The sequence below is a fragment of the Bos indicus genome, chromosome 15, assembly GCF_029378745.1.
Source record: "Bos indicus isolate NIAB-ARS_2022 breed Sahiwal x Tharparkar chromosome 15, NIAB-ARS_B.indTharparkar_mat_pri_1.0, whole genome shotgun sequence".
NCBI lineage: Eukaryota > Metazoa > Chordata > Mammalia > Artiodactyla > Bovidae > Bos > Bos indicus.
In genome coordinates this window covers 16,053,652-16,073,832 of record NC_091774.1, presented here as the reverse complement: position 1 = coordinate 16,073,832, position 20,181 = coordinate 16,053,652, and the positions used below count along the sequence as shown (strand labels likewise).

Sequence of the window (20,181 nt, the reverse complement as noted above, 5' to 3'; positions counted from 1 at the left end):
TGGCATCTGGAACCCCGGGAGGCCCCAGGTTCACGGATTTCCGTCGCTGGGAGAGAGAAACGCGCGCTTTTCTAAGGGACCTGGGCGGTAACTGATTTTTAATCGATTAGCCCTGAAAGGTTAAGATTCTATTTTTGTTTTCTGCTTTTCTTCTTCCTCCAGACAACGAGTTTGTGGAAGCCTCTCCCGCGCCCTACAGCCCGGAGGAGTTCGGTAAGTCTGCCCTTTTTGCCTTTTCTTGTTAGAACCCAGCCTGGGAATCGCGAATTTGGAGTCCATGCCCGAGGGGCGGAGAGAAAGGGCTGGCCGGGGGACTCTCGCCCTGCTGCACGTTCCTTTTGCTGTGAGAACTGGCCTTTTCCTGGAGCGTGAGCTTTGGAGGTGGCAGGGGTGAGAGTCGGCTGTGCGGTGTGTGCGTGTGTGTGTGTCCTGGTCTTTGGTGATGCTCCCAGGAGCGCGCCACAGCAAACTTCCTGATCTGCGGGACCCTGCAAGCAGGCGGTCTCATCCTGCCTGGAAAGATGCAGCTAGCCGGTAAATGCCACAAGAAGGACATCTTGTGGCTACTCCCTAACCTGAATTTAATGAAGTCCAGGGCCAAAAACGTTCTGGTAATTAAATTTCAAGACCTGGGAGCTGCGATCGCCTTTGACGTCTGTTTTTCCTCCAGGTGTCTTGGAATAGGGCATTTCATCCTCTTCCGCCTGTCATTCTAAGTGTAGATTTGTGGTGGGTGAGCCAGGACACACTTGTCAGAGATAGACTTCCTCCCATGAAGAGAAGGACATTTGCGTTGTCAGGTTATCTCCAAGTATTCCTGCCACCCAGTCTCATTTGGTAGCTTAGTGGTTGATTTTTGGTTTTGGTTTTCTTTCTCATTCTCGGTTTCCTTAAGCCGCTAACAATCTGGGCTGTCAAGTCTGTCCCTGCTGTTCTTTTATCACCAGCTTGAACATCTCGCCTTCCTTCCATGAAATGACTGTTTAAAAATGTTTATCCACAGTGAGGCTCTGAGCCTTGGGTACCATGTGTCTGATCATCCTTTCCTCCTGGTCTGCGTGTCCTCAGCAAGACCCACACTGGCTGAAGTTAATTAAATTCCACCGCAGCAAGGACTTTCATCCATTTCTAAGAGCCAGGCACCCAAAATAGGTCTAGATCAAGGGGAGGCATTCTGAGGCAGGGAAGAGGACCTTGTTTTATTCAGAAAATGTGTTTCTGACAAGTTCTGAGGCAATCACATCTCTGGAAATGGAATCACAAATTAAATGCATGAACAAAACTAGCTTCTGAAGGGACATTGTGGTGAGCCGTTTTATGAAATGGAAATGACATCTAAACCATAGCTTTGCATGAAGCAGTTTCTGAAGAGGGCATATTCTTGATGATCTGCTCTACACGTGTTTAATTGTGTGTGAATGACACCAGCATTGGTGCTTTACATGGGACAGAAGCTGTTTGGTTCTCTTAAATTATAGATAAGTGTCAGCCATGGCAGAAAGAGCATTCTTTGCTCCAAGAAACCACCTGTATAAACACCTAATTGTTTGCATTCACAGAACGATTTATGTACCTGAAAGGCCCAGGTGATTGATCCTCTTTTGTTTCCATCTCTCCCTTTGGGAGTAACAGACTGGACGGTCCAGCTGATCAGTAGGGGGAGCCCTTCAAATCAGCAGTAGAAATTCAGAAAACAGCATTTTTTTCCCCTTCAGCTCCTCTGTGGGGAAAGCCCAGTTTTTCATGAGGAGGTGAGAGTGTTATAGGAATCCTGGGGTTCCCTCCTGGGCTCTGGGATGCAAGATGATTGAGAATACAAAATAAGATAAAATACAGAGTCAGAGTTTGAGACCAAGTTTCTGGCTGCTGTGCCTTCCTTTTATAGGCTTGTGCTCAGTTGTGTCTGACTCTTGCAATCCCATGGACTGTAGCCCGCCAGGCTCCGCTGTCCATGAGATTCTCCAGGCAAGAATACTGGAGTCAGGTGCTATTTCCTACTCCAGGAGATCTTCCCGACCCAGGGATTGAACCCATGTCTTCTGCGTCTCCTGTGTTGATGGAGAGATTCTTTACCACTGAGCCACCTGGGAACCCCTTGCCTGCTTTAGTAGATCTGTTAACCAGTCTGTTTTCTCATCTTTGAAAAGCAGGGCTTGTGCCAAGCAGCCCCTAAGGCATCACCCAGTTCCAGCCTCCTGAAATCTTAAGCCAAAGGAGGCATGTGGCTCTTGGGTGTTTATTATTTACACCGGGTGCCATACTGCTTGGGTGCATGGTGTCTCCAGAGGGATTTCCTCTTCCTGACAGAGCAGCTCATTGGCTGAGACTGTGTTGTTTCCATGCTATTCAGGTCAAAGAGGGAGCTGGCATTTTTTCCCTTGAAAGAATAGTGATACTTTTTGGTGCTTTCCTTAGACACACAGCAGGAAAGATTACCCTACAGCAGTTGATAAGCTTGTCAAGCAGCCATTCTTTCTGAAGCACGAAAGAGCACAGATTCACCCCTTGGCCAGGATCTTAGGGACCCGGAGAAGGAGGGAGGGAGGCCATGAAGACTTAGTTTGAATTCTATCACTGCACTTACCTGTGACCTTGGACAGATAACAAAACTGCTCTGAGACTCGGTTATCTCTCAACCTAATGGCAGACCTTGCATGACTGTGGTCAATGTTGTGTGTAAAGTCCTAACCCCACATATTGTATGTGCAGATATTCAGGAAGTGCTTATGGCTGTTAATTCATTATTATTATTTTATTCAGTTAAAAGACACATTTCCAGTGCATGAAGTATGGACTAGCTCTCACCAATTGTCCCAACCTATTAACTGAAACCATTTTTATTTCTAGAAATTCCTCTGTAATTTGCTTATTCTTCAAACAGATGCTCAGAAATGGTGATCGGGTCATTTGAATTATCTAGTGATTTGTTTTGGAGCTGCGTGTGGAATGGTGTTCCGTCGAGGGTCTTCAGTGACAATGCCACTACTTTCTCATGATGCGATAGGTAGTCTGCTTCAACTCCAAATTTTCATATCAGTCTCCAAATAAGCTATGACTAGCGCTTTGGGGCATTTATTCTCAGTGTTGCAGCAAGATCACGTAATGAATTTAAGTAACCAAAAAGGGGTTTTTGTTCCCCTGCACTCCTACTTTCTGCCCTCTGACCACCCTGAGGCATCTCTCGTGCCCCCCCGAAATGTGTCACACTTCCTGTTTCTTGGGCCTGTGAGTAAAATAAACTTTTGTTTCCCCCTACAAAACAAAAAGGAATTTTTGAAAAGGCAGTGAAAATAGGAGTCTAACTCGAGATGAATGCTGTGTTGAAGGTGTCTTCTGATGGAGAGTCCAGAAATATGCCGTCTCCTGTGATGGTACCATTTTCTAGAGGCAAAATCCGCATCATCTCTCCATAGCCCTTCTATAGCCCCATGTGTAGGCAGAGACGATGGCCATCAGAGAGGGTAAGAGAGAATGCACGGAGAGTTGGAATGAAGCCAGGTATGATCATGTCTGCCCCTGTCTAGTAACCTTTATCAACTTCCTACTACCTGGAAGATAGACATTCGGTTGGCCATGGGGTAACGCCCATCATTTGCATCATCCCCACTCATCATAACCATCTGTTACATTGAACTACAGTCTAAATGCAGCTCTGGCTACATAATACCACCCCTTCTCTCTTCCTCTCCTGGCTGGCTCCTACCCTTCCTTCAACACTCAGTTCATGTGTCACGTGCTCCTAGGGATTCTCCACCCTGCTCATTAGAATCAGGGGAGCTATTAAAAGTCCTACGACCAAGTTGTAACCCTGACCAATTACATTAGAATCCCTGGAGTGTGGACCTAAGCATCTGTATTTTATCACTGTATGTTTTAAAAACTGAATCCCAAGTGATTCTGGTGTGTAGCCAAAGTTGTCAGCTACTGTATGAGGTTGTGGCCACTTCATTCTTCTTTGCAGATCTAGCAGCCAGCCCAGTACCTGGTACAGGAAATGCTTATTGAACGAGTGAATGAGGGTCACCTCTGAGATGCTTTGTCTTTTCATGGTTGTATATTCCTAAGGCTGAACTGTTTCTTTGTCATACCAATGCCTGGGGGCACTTGTATCCTTTGACCTGTATCTCTCTTGTCTGTTCATTCCTTAGGCTTAATCGGTTTATTTTGTTTCTTAAAAATGGAAATTTTAAAACCACTTTTTAATATAAAAGTAGCACATGCTTACTTTAGAAAATCTGGACATTAGGAAGAATGGAAGAGAGTCCACTCCTTCACCACTGAAAAGGACATGGACATAGATGGGTCGCTGTTTCCTTAACTTTCCCTAATTTGCTGCCCTTTGGGGTTTCTTGACCCTCTGAAATGCCTCAGTGTGTTCAGTTGATGCTCTTTTTTGCTCAGACTCTGTGAACTTTCCTGAGTCCCCAAAGGAATGTTCATGGGAATAGCATTCTTGAGAGACCAGGGCCAGTGCCCCCAGGGCCAGTGTACCATGAGAAAGGGTTTTCTTGTACTATTCTTGCCTTCCTTATTCAAGCAGGATGTAGGGGCTTTATCACAATAATTAGTAACAGTTGTGTAACTTCTTTAAAACAGTAAATGTTTACCAGCCCACCCCCTTGCCCTCCTAAAACAGGGGCTAAGACTGCACTGCTGGATAATAGTACTTACGTCTGTCAGAGTGCAGCAACTGGGAAGTATGAAAATAGTCAGAATAGACAGACAAACTGCTGCTGTAACAAACAAGCTCAAATGTCAGTGACTTAACACCATAGAGGTGGTGTTTGTTGCTTGTATTGTAGTCAAGTGTTGAGTTGTCAGAGGGCTCTGATCCATGTGATCATGGAAAGCCCCAGGCACCTTTCCTGTTTTCATCCATCCTACTCTAGAGCATCAGATTCCTTCACTGGATGCTTTGCATACATTTGGCAGACGAGTGAATAAGGTGAGCGGGACAAAGGTACACTCACCGATGGTTGTCTCAGCCTGGGGGTAACACACTCACCTTCCTTCCAATTCCAGAGGTGGGAGCTAGTCCCATAGCCTCACGCAGATGGAAAGAGGCTGGGAAATGTAGTCTAGTAACAGCCAGAAAGAAGAGGAGCACACTTGCATTGGTGATCACTAACCATCTCTACCAATCACGACTCCTACTGCTTTAACCACAGTGAATGAGCTACATCCTGGTCTTTGTATTGTTTAAGTTACTGGTTCGGTAATAACAGTGAGTGAAACAAGAAACAAATTAAGTTGTCTTTCACTTGCAGCATAAGCTCCTCTGATAACCTCAAATGGAGTTTCCCTGCCGTGGGCTAAGGTGGCTGCTTCAGATCACACCATCACATCCCACATCCCCGTCTATAGGAAAGAGAGAAGAAAAGCGGAGGGTGTAATCTAACAGCTGCTCACATTGTTTCATTTGCATTCCTTTGGCCTGAGCTCTAGTCAGATGCCATACCTTGCTCCAAGAAGGCTGGAAAATCTGGGTGGGAGTAAGTGGAGTCTTTTACTGGAAGGATGACTAAGTCGGATGCAGCGGGGAAAAGGTGCTGGATAACCAGTAGTCTTTTCAATCAGTTCTAGGATGCATGTCTTAGTGGTTGAGAGCATGGATTCAGAGTCATACTGTGTGGGCTTCAGTTTGATCCCACCTCTTATTTGCTCTGTGACATTGGGCAGGTTATGTCATCTATATCTCTGTTTCCTAATCTATAAACTCATGTGTCAGCTCTCTTCTGATGCTCTTCCAGACCCACTTACCATCCTTCACCACCCTGCTCAGTGCCCTGGAAACCTTACCTTTCTGGATGGACACCCCTGGCTTCCTTTTTGGCCAGTGAAAGGTGCCACCAGGATGTGGGAGGGTGGAAACCAAGGGATGTCAAGGTACTTAGTCCCTTCCCGTGGGGCTGTGGGATGACATGGCTAGATCAGTCTAGGCCACTGCTTGCTCTCCTGCAGCTTCGGATCCTTCTGGGTTCTGGAACCTCCCCTTCTGAATGAGGGGTGGCAGCTATGCCCCATCTGGCTCGCCCCAGGCTGCTCCCCCATCGTCTGTTTTCCCTTCTGTCTGCCCATCACACTCTCATCAGCAGGCCCTTCAACCACTTTTTTTAAGAGTATACCACGCATTTCCTGTGGTATACCGCTTTTTTTAGAGTATACCACCCATTTCCTGTGGTATACCGCTTTTTTTAGAGTATACCACCCATTTCCTTTCTCTGATATGATGGGGCTAATAATAGTACCAGCCTCAGACCATAGTGGTGAGGAGCAAATGGGTTTTAGAAGCAACACTTGAATGTCATCGTTGTTATTGTTCAGTCACTCAGTCATGTCTAACTATTTGTGAACTGAGGGACTGCACCATACAAGGCTTCCCTGTCCTTCACTATCTCCCGGAGCTTGATCAAACTCATGTCCATCAAGTCAGTGATACCATCCAACTATCTCATCCTCTGTCACCCCCTTCTCCTCCTGCCCTCAGTCTTTCCCAGAATCAGGGTCTTTTCCAACGAGTTGCCTCTTTGCATCAGGTGGCCAAAGTATTAGCGCTTCAGCTTGAGAATCAGTCCTTCTGATGAATATTCAGGGTTGATTTCCTTTAATATTGATTGGTTTGATCTCCTTTGCAGTCCAAGGGACTCAAGAGTCTTCTGTATGTCGTAACCATCATTACATGTTTACTATGTTTCATGTCCCTGGACGAATGCCCTGATCCCTACAGGCATGGTCAAACCTTCTGAAAGACCTGGTTTTTGACATATAAATTAAATAATATGGCCACTCATCTCCTCTTCTGCACCCTGTGTTAAGAGGATGCACCAAGAGGTTGCAGATGTGTTCCTGCAACCAAAGTTTCTTCCCTCTCATCATGTGGGGAGAAATAAGGAGAAAGGTCCCAGACCTTTCTTATTATTCACTTACCCTGTGCTAGGCTTTGTAGGGGTGTAAACAGTCTACCCAGCTTCCCAGCTTGGAGTTTAAATCATGCCACCCCCATTGATAGCCCAATAACAGTTTCCAAGGATTTTCCTGTGCGTATTACTAACAAATTGGGCTTCCCTGATGGCTCCTGCATGTAGTGCAGGAGACCTGGGTTCAATCCCTGGGTTGGGAAGATCCCCTGGAGAAGGGAATGGCTACCCACTCCAGTATTCTTGCCTAGAGAATCCCATGGACAGAAGAGCCTGGCAGGCTATAGTCCAAAGGGTTGCAAAGAGTTGGACATGACTGAGCGGCTAAGCACACATTACTAACAAATCAAGTCTTTTTCTAAGGCTACCCTCTAATTTTAAGCCCAGGAATTCTCAGGGGTGCTTGTTCACATCCACAGAGTCAGTTCTGATTGTTCTAGTCTTTTGCCAAGGGAGCTGGAATCCAGATACACCTTATTGAGGCCAGTGGACACCTTGGTAACTGCTCACAACCTCTTTTTCCAGAAACCATTGACCCCACGACACAGCCATCGCTGCTGCTGCCTCTACACAGGACAGAAGCCAGGGCTTGGCGTTCTCCTGCCCGGAGCCTAACTGGTTTCCCAGTGGCCTGCCCTGGGCTGGCCAAAGGGCCGAGGGCACCCCTCTCCAAATGCTGCAGAGTTGGCCCAGAGCTTTCTAGTCACTACACAAGCCCCCACTCACCTTAGGGGCTGGGATCAGGTTGGCCACATGCCGGGCTCTGAGCTGGTCTTTAAACAGCCAGGGCCGTTCACTCCACCCTTGGATATGCCCCCAGATCTCTGCACCCTGCGAAGCCCATCTGTCCTGCCTTCCTCCCCCGCCAGCCGGCCGTGGCTTCTGAGAGGGAGGGAGTTTTCACTCCAGTTTAACTTTTCTCAGGATGATTGACTGTGGAAAATTCAATTCTCTTCACAGGAAACCTCACCCTACCGCAAGGCGCGGTCTGGCCTCCTGGCTCCAGCAAAACAATCACAGAGTGGCTCTCCATTGTTACAGTTTCCTAAATCTGGGCACTCAGCCTCTTACATGATTGATCTCCTTGAGTTTATCAGCTCGTTTCAAATGCAGAAGGACTCAGTGAGGCAGAAGGAATTATCTTCACCTCATGGAGGAGGAAACAGAGGCTCAGAGGGATTAAGTTATCTGCCCAATGCCACACAGCTAGTTAGAGGGAAAACTTCCACTCGAAATAGAATCTCTGGCTCCAGAAGCAAGTCTCTGTTTCTTGGAGAGGAGAATATAGAAGTTGCCCTCCTCTCAGGGGGATTGAAGAAGGAAATGGCAACCCACTCCAGTATTCTTGCCTGGAAAGTTCCATGGACAGAAGGGGCCTGGCGGGCTATAGTTCACAGCATCGCAGAATCAGACACAACGGAGCATGCATGCAGGAGGATTTGGTTGCTATAAATGATGTAAAAGTAACTAGCCCAGGGCCTGACTGCACAGTAGATGCCTGTCCAATATGTTCTTGTTGAATAAATGAATGAATAGTAGGTGCGCAAAGCCATATGTGTATACACACATATTTTTTTTTCTTTAGACCAACAAATAATGGTTAATATATTCCAAAGGAATTTTCCATAATGGGATGTGAAACGGCAATCAGAAAAACTCTTCCTAGCTTCCATCATCCAGTTCCCTCTCTCCTACCCATGTTTCAGCAGTGCGGAGCCTCTGGGACAGGAAAGCTCTTACAGTTCCCGGATGGTGCCACCGCCATTTCTAAGGAAACCAGACCTTGGCGGCAGCGCAGTTCGGGGCAGGGCAGGGGCAGCCTGGAGGGGAATGTCTGAAAGCCTAACTGAGGGCAGGTGGACCCCGGCCTGGGTGTAAAACTCATCCCAGTTCCCCTGGTGTTTGTCGGCGAAGTGATACTGCTCACTGCGCAGGAGGCGAGGTCTTATTTCAGGGTGTTTTCCTTGGGAGAGAGAATGGAGTAGGCAGGAGAAAATGAGAATCACTTCTGGTGGGTAAATGGTTATCTGTGCTGTGCTAAGTCGCTCCAGTCGTGTCTGACTCTTTGTGACCCCATGGACTGTAACCTGCCAGGCTCCTCTGTCCATGGGATTCTCCAGGCAAGAATAGTGAAGTGGGTTGCCATGCCCTCCTCCAGAAGATCTTCCTGACCCAGGAATCAAACCAGAGTTTCTTAATGTCTCCTGCATTGGCAGACAAGTTCTTTACCAGTAGCGCCACCTGGGAAGCCCAAATGGTTGTCTGTCTAGGCTAAAGCGATATAGAAGAGTGGGATAAAATTCACAAACACACACACACAGAATGGAAAGGGCATTTTCCTTGCCAAAGAGATGTTTTAAGACTGTGTCCAATTATTCCTGAATGTTAAACACAAACCACTTAGAAATGATGATATTTCATCAATTGTTAAAGACTTTCTGAGTCTAAAGAGTGTTAAATAACCAGTTTGATCTGTTCGAGAATGCTGTGATTACAGGTTTCTGGGTCACATTTGTACTGGATGATCTTTCTGGACTATGTCCTGTCGGTTTGGGTTTCTTTCAAATCAGTCGTGCCCCCCTGGGTGGGCACATTAAAGTGGCCTTCTGGGACTCTTCGCCTCTCTCTCTCTTGGGTTTCCCTCCCCTTTTCTCCTTTCTCCCCACGTCTGGATCCCTGTATACCCTCTCCCCGGTGTCTGCCTCAGTTCCTCTCTGTCTTTTCCTCTCCCTTCCCCTCTTGCTGCCTCCTTCCTGTTCCCATCTGAAGTTGGAATACAGACAGAAAAGTGCTTGCCTTGCCAGGGCCCTCTGCCAGAAAAATGGAACAGGTCAAATTATAAAAAAAGGATTACAAAAGAATGCTCTGTGGCAAAATGGAGGAAACAGATGTTCAGGGGTGGTTTTGCTGTCTCAGGCTGTCAGGTGAAACACCTTCCTTACAGAATAGCTAGATGCGGGCATTCATCATCATGTTACAGGTGTGGTTGTTTTAACATCAAATATGTAAATGTATGTGTATTTGTCTCTGCTCAATTCTCATCCCCTCATCACCTTTGTAGCCCCACATCCAGAGTAGACAAGATTACTGACCACCTGGTAGCAAGGTTTATTTTCACCCTCTTTTCAGAAGGGTTTTTTTTTTTGGAGGGGGCCCTAGAAAAATTTATTGTATCTATTTACAATTTTTTTTATTGAAATATAGGTGACTTATAATGCTGTATTGGCTTCAGGTGTACATCACAGTGATTCAGCTCTCTATCTATCTTTATATATATATATATATATATATAATTTTTCAATTTCTTTCTCCTTATAAGTTATTACAAGATTTTGAATTCCCTGTGCTATACAGTAGACCCTTGTTGGTTACCTATCTTATATACAATAGTGTGTATAATCCCAAACTTCTAATTTATCCCTTTTCCCACTTTCCCCTTTGGTAGCCACAAATTTGTTTTCCATGTCTGTGCATCTATTTCTGTTTTATAAATAACTTCATTTGTACTGTTTTTTTTTTTAGATTCCACACATAAGCAATTTTGGTCTTTGACTTACTTCACTTAGTATGATAATCTCTAGATCCGCCCATGTTGCCCCAAATGGCATTATTTTGTTCTTTTTTAAGGCTCAGTAATATTCCACTGTACAGGAGACAGGGATCAAGACCATCCCCGTGGAAAAGAAATGCAAAAAAGCAAAATGGCTGTCTGGGGAGGCCTTACAAATAGCTGTGAAAAGAAGAGATGCGAAAAGCAAAGGAGAAAAAGAAAGATATAAGCATCTGAATGCAGAGTTCCAAAGAAGAGCAAGGAGAGATAAGAAAGCCTTCTTCATCAATCAATGCAAAGAAATAGAGGAAAACAACAGAATGGGAAAGACTAGAGATCTCTTCAAGAAAATTAGAGATACCAAGGGAACATTTCATGCAAAGATGGGCTCCATAAAGAAAAGAAATGGTATGGACCTAACAGAAGCAGAAGATATTAAGAAGAGGTGGCAAGAATACACAGAAGAACTGTGCAAAAAAGATCTTCACGACCAAGATAATCACGATGGTGTGATCACTCACCTAGTGATCATACCAGACATCTAGCCAGTGATCACACCAGTGATCTAGCCAGACATCCTGGAATGTGAAGTCAAGTGGGCCTTAGAAAGCATCACTATGAACAAAGCTAGTGGAGGTGATGGAATTCCAGTTGAACTATTTCAAATACTGAAAGATGACATTATGAAAGTGCTGCACTCAATATGCCAGCAAATTTGGAAAACTCAGCAGTGGCCACAGGGCTGGAAAAGGTCAGTTTTCATTTCAATCCCAAAGAAAGGAAATGTCAAAGAATGATCAAACTACCACATAATTGCACTCATCTCACTCACTAGTAAAGTAATGCTCAAAATTCTCCAAGCCAGGCTTCAGCAATACGTGAACCGTGGATTTCCACATGTTCAAGCTGGTTTTAGAAAAGGCAGAGGAACCAGAGATCAAATTGCCAACATCTGCTGGATCATGGAAAATGCAAGAGAGTTCCAGAAAAACATCTATTTCTGCTTTATTGACTCTGCCAAAGCCTTTGACTGTGTGGATCACAATAAACTGTGGAAAATTCTGAAAGAGATAGGAATACCAGACCACCTGACCTGCCTCTTGAGAAACCTATATGCAGGTCAGGAAGCAACAGTTAGAACTGGACATGGAACAACAGACTGGTTCCAAATAGGAAAAGGCGTACGTCAAGGCTGTATAATGTTACCCTGCTTATTTAACTTCTATGCAGAGTATATAATGAGAAACGCTGGGCTGGAAGAAGCACAAGCTGGAATCAAGATTGCCGGGAGAAATATCAATAACCTCAGATATGCAGATGACAGCACCCTTATGACAGAAAGTGAAGAGGAACTAAAGAGCCTCTTGATGAAAGTGAAAGAGGAGAGTGAAAAGTTGGCTTAAAGCTCAACATTCAGAAAACAAAGATCATGGCATCTGGTCCCATCAGTTCATGGGAAATAGATGGGGAAACAGTGGAAACAGTGTCAGACTTTAGTTTTGGGGGCTCCAAAATCACTGCAGATGGTGATTGCAGCCATGAAATTAAAAGACGCTTACTCCCTGGAGGGAAAGTGATGACCAACCTAGATGGCATATTCAAAAGCATAGACATTACTTTGCCAACAAAGGTCAAGGTTACGGTTTTTCCAGTGGTCATGTATGGATTGAGAGAGTTGTATTGTAAAGAAAGCTGAGCGCCGAAGAATTGATGCTTTTGAACTGTGGTGTTGGAGAAGACTCGTGAGAGTCCCTTGGACTGCAAGGAGATCCAACCAGTCCATTATGAAGGAGATCAGCCCTGGGATTTCTTTGGAAGGACTGATGCTAAAGCTGAAACTCCAGTACTTTGGCCACCTCATGCGAAGAGTTGACTCATTGGAAAAGACTCTGATACTGGGAGGGATTGGGGGCAGGAGGAGAAGGGGACAACAGAGATGAGGTGGCTGGATGGTATCACCGACTCAATGGACATGAGTTTGAGTAAACTCCAGGAATTGATGATGGACAGGGAGGCCTGGCATGCTGTGATTCATGGGGTCACAAAGAGTCAGACACAAGTGAGTGACTGAGCTGAACTGAACTGAATATTCCACTGTATATATACCACATCTTCTTTATCTGTTGATGGTTGCTTAGGTTGCTTCCTAAGGCCTTAGGTCTTGGCTATTCTAAGTAGTGCTACAGTGAGCCTTGGGGTGCGTGTATCTGTTCTAATTACAGTTTCTCTGGGTGTATGCCCAGGAGTGGGATTGCTGTATTTTAAGTTAAGCTCTGTTTTTAGTTTTTTTAGGAACCTCCATACTGCTTTCCATAGTGCTTGTACTGATTTACATTTCCACCAACAGTGTAGGAGGGTTCCCTAGCACACCCTTGAAGGGTTTCTTTTAAAGACCACCAGGAAAAGTGGACACTGGAGCTGCTTTCAGGTCACTGTTTAACAGTAAATATCTTATGGAACTTCAGGTTCTTCCAGGTGGCTCCATGGTAAAGAATCTGCCTGCAATGCAGGGGCCTCAGGAGATGGGGGGTTCGATCCCTGGGTCAGGAAGATCCCCTGGAGAAGAATATGACAACCCACTCCAGTATTCCTACCTGAAGAATCCCATGGACAGAGGAGCTTGGTGGGCTATAGACCATAGAGTTGCAAAGTCGGATATGACTGCAGCAATGTAGCGTGCACTCACAGGTTCTTAAGAAAATAGAGAAGGAGCTTGTGTGTCAGAACCTGGTCTGAGATGAACCATATGGAAAGTTCATGGTCGAACTTTGGGACCATGTTACAAGCTGGGACTTCTAACCTGTCAGGGGGCCTTTGCTTCTGTCTGCCAAAGGACCAGCTGTTGATCAGAAATAGAAGTCCATTATGTAGCCCTGGTGGTGGGCCAGCCACCCACCTGAGAACTCAGACTTATCTCCTTTAAAAAACTATTTTCCTTTTGGCTCTAAAAGCCATTTCCACCACGGACTCAAAAGAGAGCTTCCAGATTCTGAACATTTTCATAGATTAAGGAGCGTGGCCAGCAGTTTCTGTCCTGGGCAGATGCATGTATGGGTTAACCTCACACGCCCGCCTGCCGCCTCCTCCTCCAATGGTTCTCCTTGTCGTGTAGGAGTGTAACCAGGACTCAGTGAGTCAGCACAACTAAAGCACATGGAACAGTGCCTGACAAATGACCAGCATTTACTAAATGTTACCCTTATTCCACTGCTTTCCTTTGTTCCTGCCTTCCTTCACTTCCCTCATCACTTTCAAGTATGTTTTCCTTCCCGAAGCTCCATTCTGTCTCTTCTCCCCTGTTATGTTCATCTGTATTGGTGCTTAGTTGCTCAGCTGTGTCCAACTCTTTGCGATCCCATGGACTGTAACCCACCAGGCTCCCCTGTCCATGGAATTCTCTAGGCAAGACTACTGGAGTGGGTTGCCATGCCCTCCTCCAGGGGATCTTCCCAACCCAGGGATCGAACCCAGGTCTCTCGCATTGCAGGCAGATTCTTTACCATCTGAGCCACCAGGGAAGCAACACTGAAAGAAAAGAACAAACTGGATCAATCACAAAGGTATAAAGCTAGAGCCACCACAGGCCCGAAGAGTGCCTTAGAGCAAAATAGAAAAAAGCATTCTCTCCAAGTGGATGAAAAGCAGAGACTGTGTTCCCAGTTTCATGAGTAGAAGGCAAGCTAGATTCTGGCTCCACGCCTCTGTTTCTTACACACCCTTAGCCAGGCACTCTTGTGCAGTGAACAGCTTATGTAACTGGACACGTTAGCCCTGATTCCTCATCCCCAACCTTCTCATGGATTTTTTTTTTTTTTCTCCTTTTCCGGGAACTCTTTCAGTGTTGTGTAAATACAAGAAAGCCCAACTTCTTCTTGGAGTAATTCTTTAAAAGGAATTTCCCCCAGGACTTCCCTGGTGGTCTAGTACTTGGGACTCCATGCTCCAAGTGCAGGGGGCCTGGGTTCAATCCCTGGTCACAGAACTAGATCCCACAAGCTACAACTAAAAGATACGGCACACTGCAATGAAGAATCAAGATCCTGCAGGTCACAGCTGAGACCTGGCACAGCCAAATAAATAAATAATTATGCAAGAAATTTCCCTGAAATTATTTACATGTTTTCCCCAAGTTCTGATCCCCTGAATAAAACTTGTGTCTAAAACTTGCAATACTTATGCCAATAGTTAACCAAAATTTATTTACTCTAGTTCAAGTGGCTTTATAAAATGCAGTATATTAATAATGAGAAGAGTTGGGACTTCCCTGACAGTCCAGTGGTTGACAATCTCCTTCTTACAGTGCAAGGAACATGGGTTCGATCCCTGGTTGGGGAACTAAGATCCCATATGCCTTGGGGCAACTAAGCCCATGTACCTCAACTACTAAGCCCAAAGACCACAAATAGAGAGTCTGCGCCCTGCAACGAAAGACCCTGCATGCCTCAACAAAGATCTCAAGTCCCACAACTCAGACACAGTGCAGCCAAACTACTTAATTAATTAATTAACTTTACAAAGAGCTGTGGAGTGCCTTTCACGTATTAGGTGTCGCACTAAGAACTTTATGTCAGGCATCTCAAAACAATCCTGTGAGGTAGGCGCTGAGGTAGGAGGTTTCCCTAACTTGACAGATGGAGAGTGAGAGTTTAGACAAGCTCAGTAATGTGCCAAGTCACATCTGGGGAGTCGGGGACCCAGGGCTTGAGCCAGTTCTGTTCTCTCTTGCTGGAATTCCTAACCTCTGTCCTCAACTCTGGAGCAAATTACTAGAACCCAGACTCTTGATTCTCAGTAGTAGATTCTTGGCAGAACCATGATTTGCATCCAGGCTTGTTCTTGTTAAGTTACTAAGTCATGTCACACTCTTTGCGACCCCATGGACTGCAGCACGCCAGGCTTCCCTGTCCATCACCATCTCCTGGAGCTTACTCAAACTCATGTCCATCGAGTCAGTGATGCCATCCAACCATCTCATCCTCTGGTATTGGAGCTTCAGCTTCAGCATCATTCTGTCCAGTGAATATTGATTTTCGTTAGATTGATTAGTTTGATCTCCTGGCTGTCCAAGGGCCTGTTTGATTATAATATTATGGGCTGACCCATTTATAATACTGCCTACAGCTTACCAGACACAGCAGGCTGGGCTTGGAGACATGAGGGTGAATAAGACCCAATCCTTCCCTCAGAGACCTGATAACCTAACTCAAGGAGAAAGCTCAATAGACCAAAAAATTTACAATTTAGGAGCTCTGGCTTCTCTAGGCCAGTGGGCACCTACTGACTATGTGACCTTGTACAAGTTATCTGACCTTTCTGGCCTCAGTTTACCCATCTTTGGTATGGGAAGGCAAATACTTCATAGGGTAGAGATGTACTTATTCGCTCAGTCGTGTCTGACTCTTTGTGACCCTTTGGACTGTAGCCTGTCAGACTCCTCTGTCCATAGATTTCCCAGGCAAGAACCCTGGAGTGGGTTGCTATTTCCTCCTCTAGGGGATCTTCCGGACCCAGGGATTGAACTAGTGTCTCCAGTCTCTCCTCCATTGCAGGTGGATTCTTTACCCGCTGAGCCATTAGGGAAGCCCTTCATAGGGTAGAGGGAAGGGATTAAATGAGATGATCTATGCAAACCATGTGCTTAGCACATATTAACAGTTGGCACTCCATGAGTGTTTTCAGTTACTTTTTATGATGAGTGCTGTAAGGGAAGTATTCAAGGAGGCGTGGGACCCCAGGGAAGATGAGCCTGACTAAGCCACGGAGGTCAAGGGGAAACCAGGCAAGCTTCCTGGAAGAAAGCCACCCTCACAGCATGAGCTGCAAGAGGAAAGATATAGGACATGAACAGGTTATGTCTGTGTTAGAACAGCTAGAGGCAGCTAAAGTCAACTCCTCCTCTGGGGTCCCTGAAATTGAGTTCTGAATGCTGGGGTGCAGGTGAATGAGGCAGGATCTTCTCCCTGGTACAGCCCAGTTTGAGCATGGAAACTCTACAAAGTGAGACTGTAACGTCATTAACCCCTTCCTCAAATTCTGTGCACGTCCTGTGGGGTCTGTTTGTCCCACTCTTTTATATATATATATATGTGCACGTCCTGTGGGGTCTGTTTGTCCCACTCAGACCCCACAGGACGTGCACAGAATTTGAGGAAGGGGTTAATGACGTTATGGTTTTTCCTGTGGTCATGTATGGATGTGAGAGTTGGACTGTGAAGAAGGCTGAGTGCTGAAGAATTGATGCTTTTGAACTGTGGTGTTGGAGAAGACTCTTGAGAGTCCCTTGGACTGCAAGGAGATCCAACCAGTCCATTCTAAAGGAGATCAGCCCTGGGTGTTCTTTGGAAGGAATGATGTTAAAGCTGAAACTCCAGTACTTTGGCCACCTCATGGGAAGAGTTGACTCATTGGAAAAGACTCTGATGCTGGGAGGGGTTGGGGGCAGGAAGAGAAGGGGACAACAGAGGATGAGATGGCTGGATGGCATCACTGACTCGATGGACGTGAGTCTGAGTGAACTCCGGGAGTTGGTTATGGACAGGGAGGCCTGGTGTGCTGTGATTCATGGGGTCGCAAAGAGTCGGACACAACTGAGCGACTGATCTGATCTGATTTGCTGAATCTGGTCTTAGTTGCAGCACACGGGAGCTTCCGTCTTTGTAGCATGCTGGCTCTTTTAGTCGTGGCATGCAAACTCTTAGTTGGGGCATGTGGGACCTAGTTCCCTAACCAGGATCGAGCCCAGGCCCCCTGCATTGGGAGGGTGGAGTCTTAACCACTGGACCACCAGGGAAGTCCTGTGTTTGTCCCACTTGTTTGGCCCTCAAATTTGGAGTGGTAGGGTTCAGTAGGACAAAGCTGTTAAACCATGTTCTTTTGAATTTCACTGCTTTTTCCATTATAATCATCATTATTTTTGTGACTGTCACCTTGAAATTCCAGACTGTTTGCCAAATGAGAAGCCGAGGGATCCTCTAAAGCAAGTTTAGAGACACCCATATAGGCAGGTAATGACAGAGAATGAGATGGTTGGATGGCATCACCAACTCAATGGACATGAGTTTGAGTAGGCTCCCGGAGTTGGTGATGGACAGGGAAGCCTGGCGTGCTGCAGTCCATGGAGTCGCAGAGTCGGACACAACTGAGCAACTGAAATGAACTGATTATTATAATCAAAGAAGTTTTAGCTTCTTTGAAAAAGCTGAAACCTGATTTCTTGTTTCTTGCACCCACTTGTCCATGTTTTCCCTTCTAGAGCTTTCACACTTTTTTTTTCACTGTGGCCCAACATAAGGATACATTTTATATTAAACTCACACAAATTTGAATATAAATATAACTAAAGCAGAAGTTTTGTGGAATAGCAATTACCTTTTATTAGATTAACTGCATCTGATATTTTCCATTTTGTTCTATTTATTTAAAATGTTGATTAACCTGTTCAATTGATTTCCAGTAATGGGTTGCCTACTACTGTTTGAAAAAGAATGTTCTAGAGGTTTTATAGCAAACATAGAGTAAATCTGCTCCTCTGGTCTTTCTGAAAGCTCTCGAGGTATTCAAAGATGGCTATCAAGTTGTATGTTAATCTTCTCCCTACTACTTCTAATTTTAAAATTGTAATTGATTTAAAATATTGTGCTAGTTTCAGGTATACAGCAAAATGATTCAGTTATACATATATATGTGTATTCTTTTTTCTATTTTTCCATTATAGTTTATTACAGGATAATGAATATAGTTCCTTGCACTATACAGTAAATCTTTGCTTTTCTATTTTACATACGGTAGTGTGCATTTTGGAGAAGGCAATGGCACCCCACTCCAGTACTCTTGCCTCGAAAATCCCATGGATGGAGGAGCCTGATGGGCTGCAGTCCATGAGGTCGCTAAGAGTCGGACACGACTGAGCGACTTCACTTTGACTTTTCACTTTCATGCATTGGAGAAGGAAATGGCAACCCACTCCAGTATTCTTGCCTGGAGAATCCCTGGGATGGGGGAGCCTGGTGGGCTTCTGTCTATGGGGTCGCACAGAGTCGGACACAACTGAAGCGATTTAGCAGCAGCAGCAGCAGCAGTGTGCATTTGTTAATCCCATACTCCCAATTTATGGTTCCCTCCTTCCCCTTTGCTTACCAAGTGTTTTTTTCTGTTTGTGAGTCTTTTTCTGTTTTGTATGTAGATTCATATGTATTATTTTGTAGATTCCACATTTAAGTGACATCATATAATGTTTGAGATCCAACCAGTCCATTCTAAAAGAGATCAGCCCTGGGATTTCTTTGGAAGGAATGGTGCTAAAGCTGAAACTCCAGTACCTTGGCCACCTCATGCGAAGAGTTGACTCATTGGAAAAGCCCCTGATGCTGGGAGGGATTGGGGGCAAGAGGAGAAGAGGACGACAGAGGATGAGATGCCTGGATGGCATCACTGACTCAATGGACGTGAGTCTGAGTGAACTCCGGGAGTTGGTGATGGACAGGGAGGCCTGGTGTGCTGCGATTCGTGGGGTTGCAAAGTCGGACACGACTGAGCGACTGATCTGATCTGATCTGATATAATATTTGTCTTCCTGTGTCTGACTTCACTTAGTATATCATCTCTAGGTCTACCCATGTTGCTGTGAAATGGCATTATTTCACTCTTTTTGTGGCTGAGTAATATTCCATCGTATATATGTAGCACATCTTGTTTATCCATTCATCTGTTGATGGATACCTAGGTTGCTTCCATTTCTTGGCTATTGTAAACAGTGCTGCTATGAACATTGGGGTGTCTATATCTTTTTGAATTATGGTTTTCTCTGGATATATGCCCAGGAGTGCGATTGCTGGATTATATGGTAACTTTATTTTTGTTTTTAAAAGAACCTGCATATGGTTTTCCACAGTGGCTGTGGGTCTCTTTTTTAACATGCTCTGGTTTTCCATCCCTTCCCATCCTGCTCAACCTCTGCCAGGTGCTTTCCAAGTTAAGATTTTGGTTTTAACTTGTCATTAAGAACTGAGCCTGACCTCACATATAGCTTGACCAGTACTTGTCATAGTGGGACCATCAGAACCCTTGGCCTCAAACCCCCACCCAAATTAATTTGTTGCTGTTGTTTAGTCGCTCCGTTGTGTCTGACTCTTTTTCGAGCCCATGGACTGTAGCCCACCAGGCTTCTCTGTCCATGGGATTTTCCAGGCAAGAATAGTGGACTGGGTTACCATTTCCTCCTCCAGGGGATCTTCTTGACCCAGGGTAGAACCCGAGTCTCTTATGTCTTCTGCATTGGCAGGCAGATTCTTTACCACAGAGCCTCCAGAGAAGGCCACTCAAGTTAATATCACTCCATTAATCAGTACCCATTGGGTGTGCTTATTTAATTTTTTTATGTACCCAAAATGCCTAATCAAAAAATCATTCATATTTTTCCTGTTTTGTCTGTAAGAGTCTCTGGAGATGTGTTTCCTAGTTGGGATGTGGGAGAGGCTCAAATCAAGATGCCATCATTCACATTTCCTGGATCCACCAACCAAATGTTCTTAAACTCAAGACATCAAAAGGGACTTTCCAGGAGGTCCAGTGGTTAAGACACTGTGCTTCTGTTGCAGGGGGCACAGGTTTGACCCCTGATCAGGGAACTAAGATCCTGCATGCCACACAGCATGGCCAAAAGAAAAAAAAAAATGTTAAGAAGAAGCTGTGTGCCTAGCACTGTCTGGCACATCA

General features: G+C 45.3%; 1 protein-coding gene across 4 annotated transcripts in view; it reads left to right on the top strand.

The window, feature by feature from the left end:
• The window catches only part of AMOTL1 (angiomotin like 1), a 198,308-nt gene that overhangs the window by 45,547 nt on the left and 132,580 nt on the right, over window positions 1-20,181 (top strand). For all 4 annotated transcript variants that reach the window (XM_019974849.2, XM_019974850.2, XM_019974848.2 and 1 more), the window contains one exon: window positions 163-213. In XM_019974849.2, coding sequence (XP_019830408.2) covers window positions 163-213 — 51 coding nt within the window. The remainder of the gene's footprint in view (window positions 1-162; window positions 214-20,181) is intronic.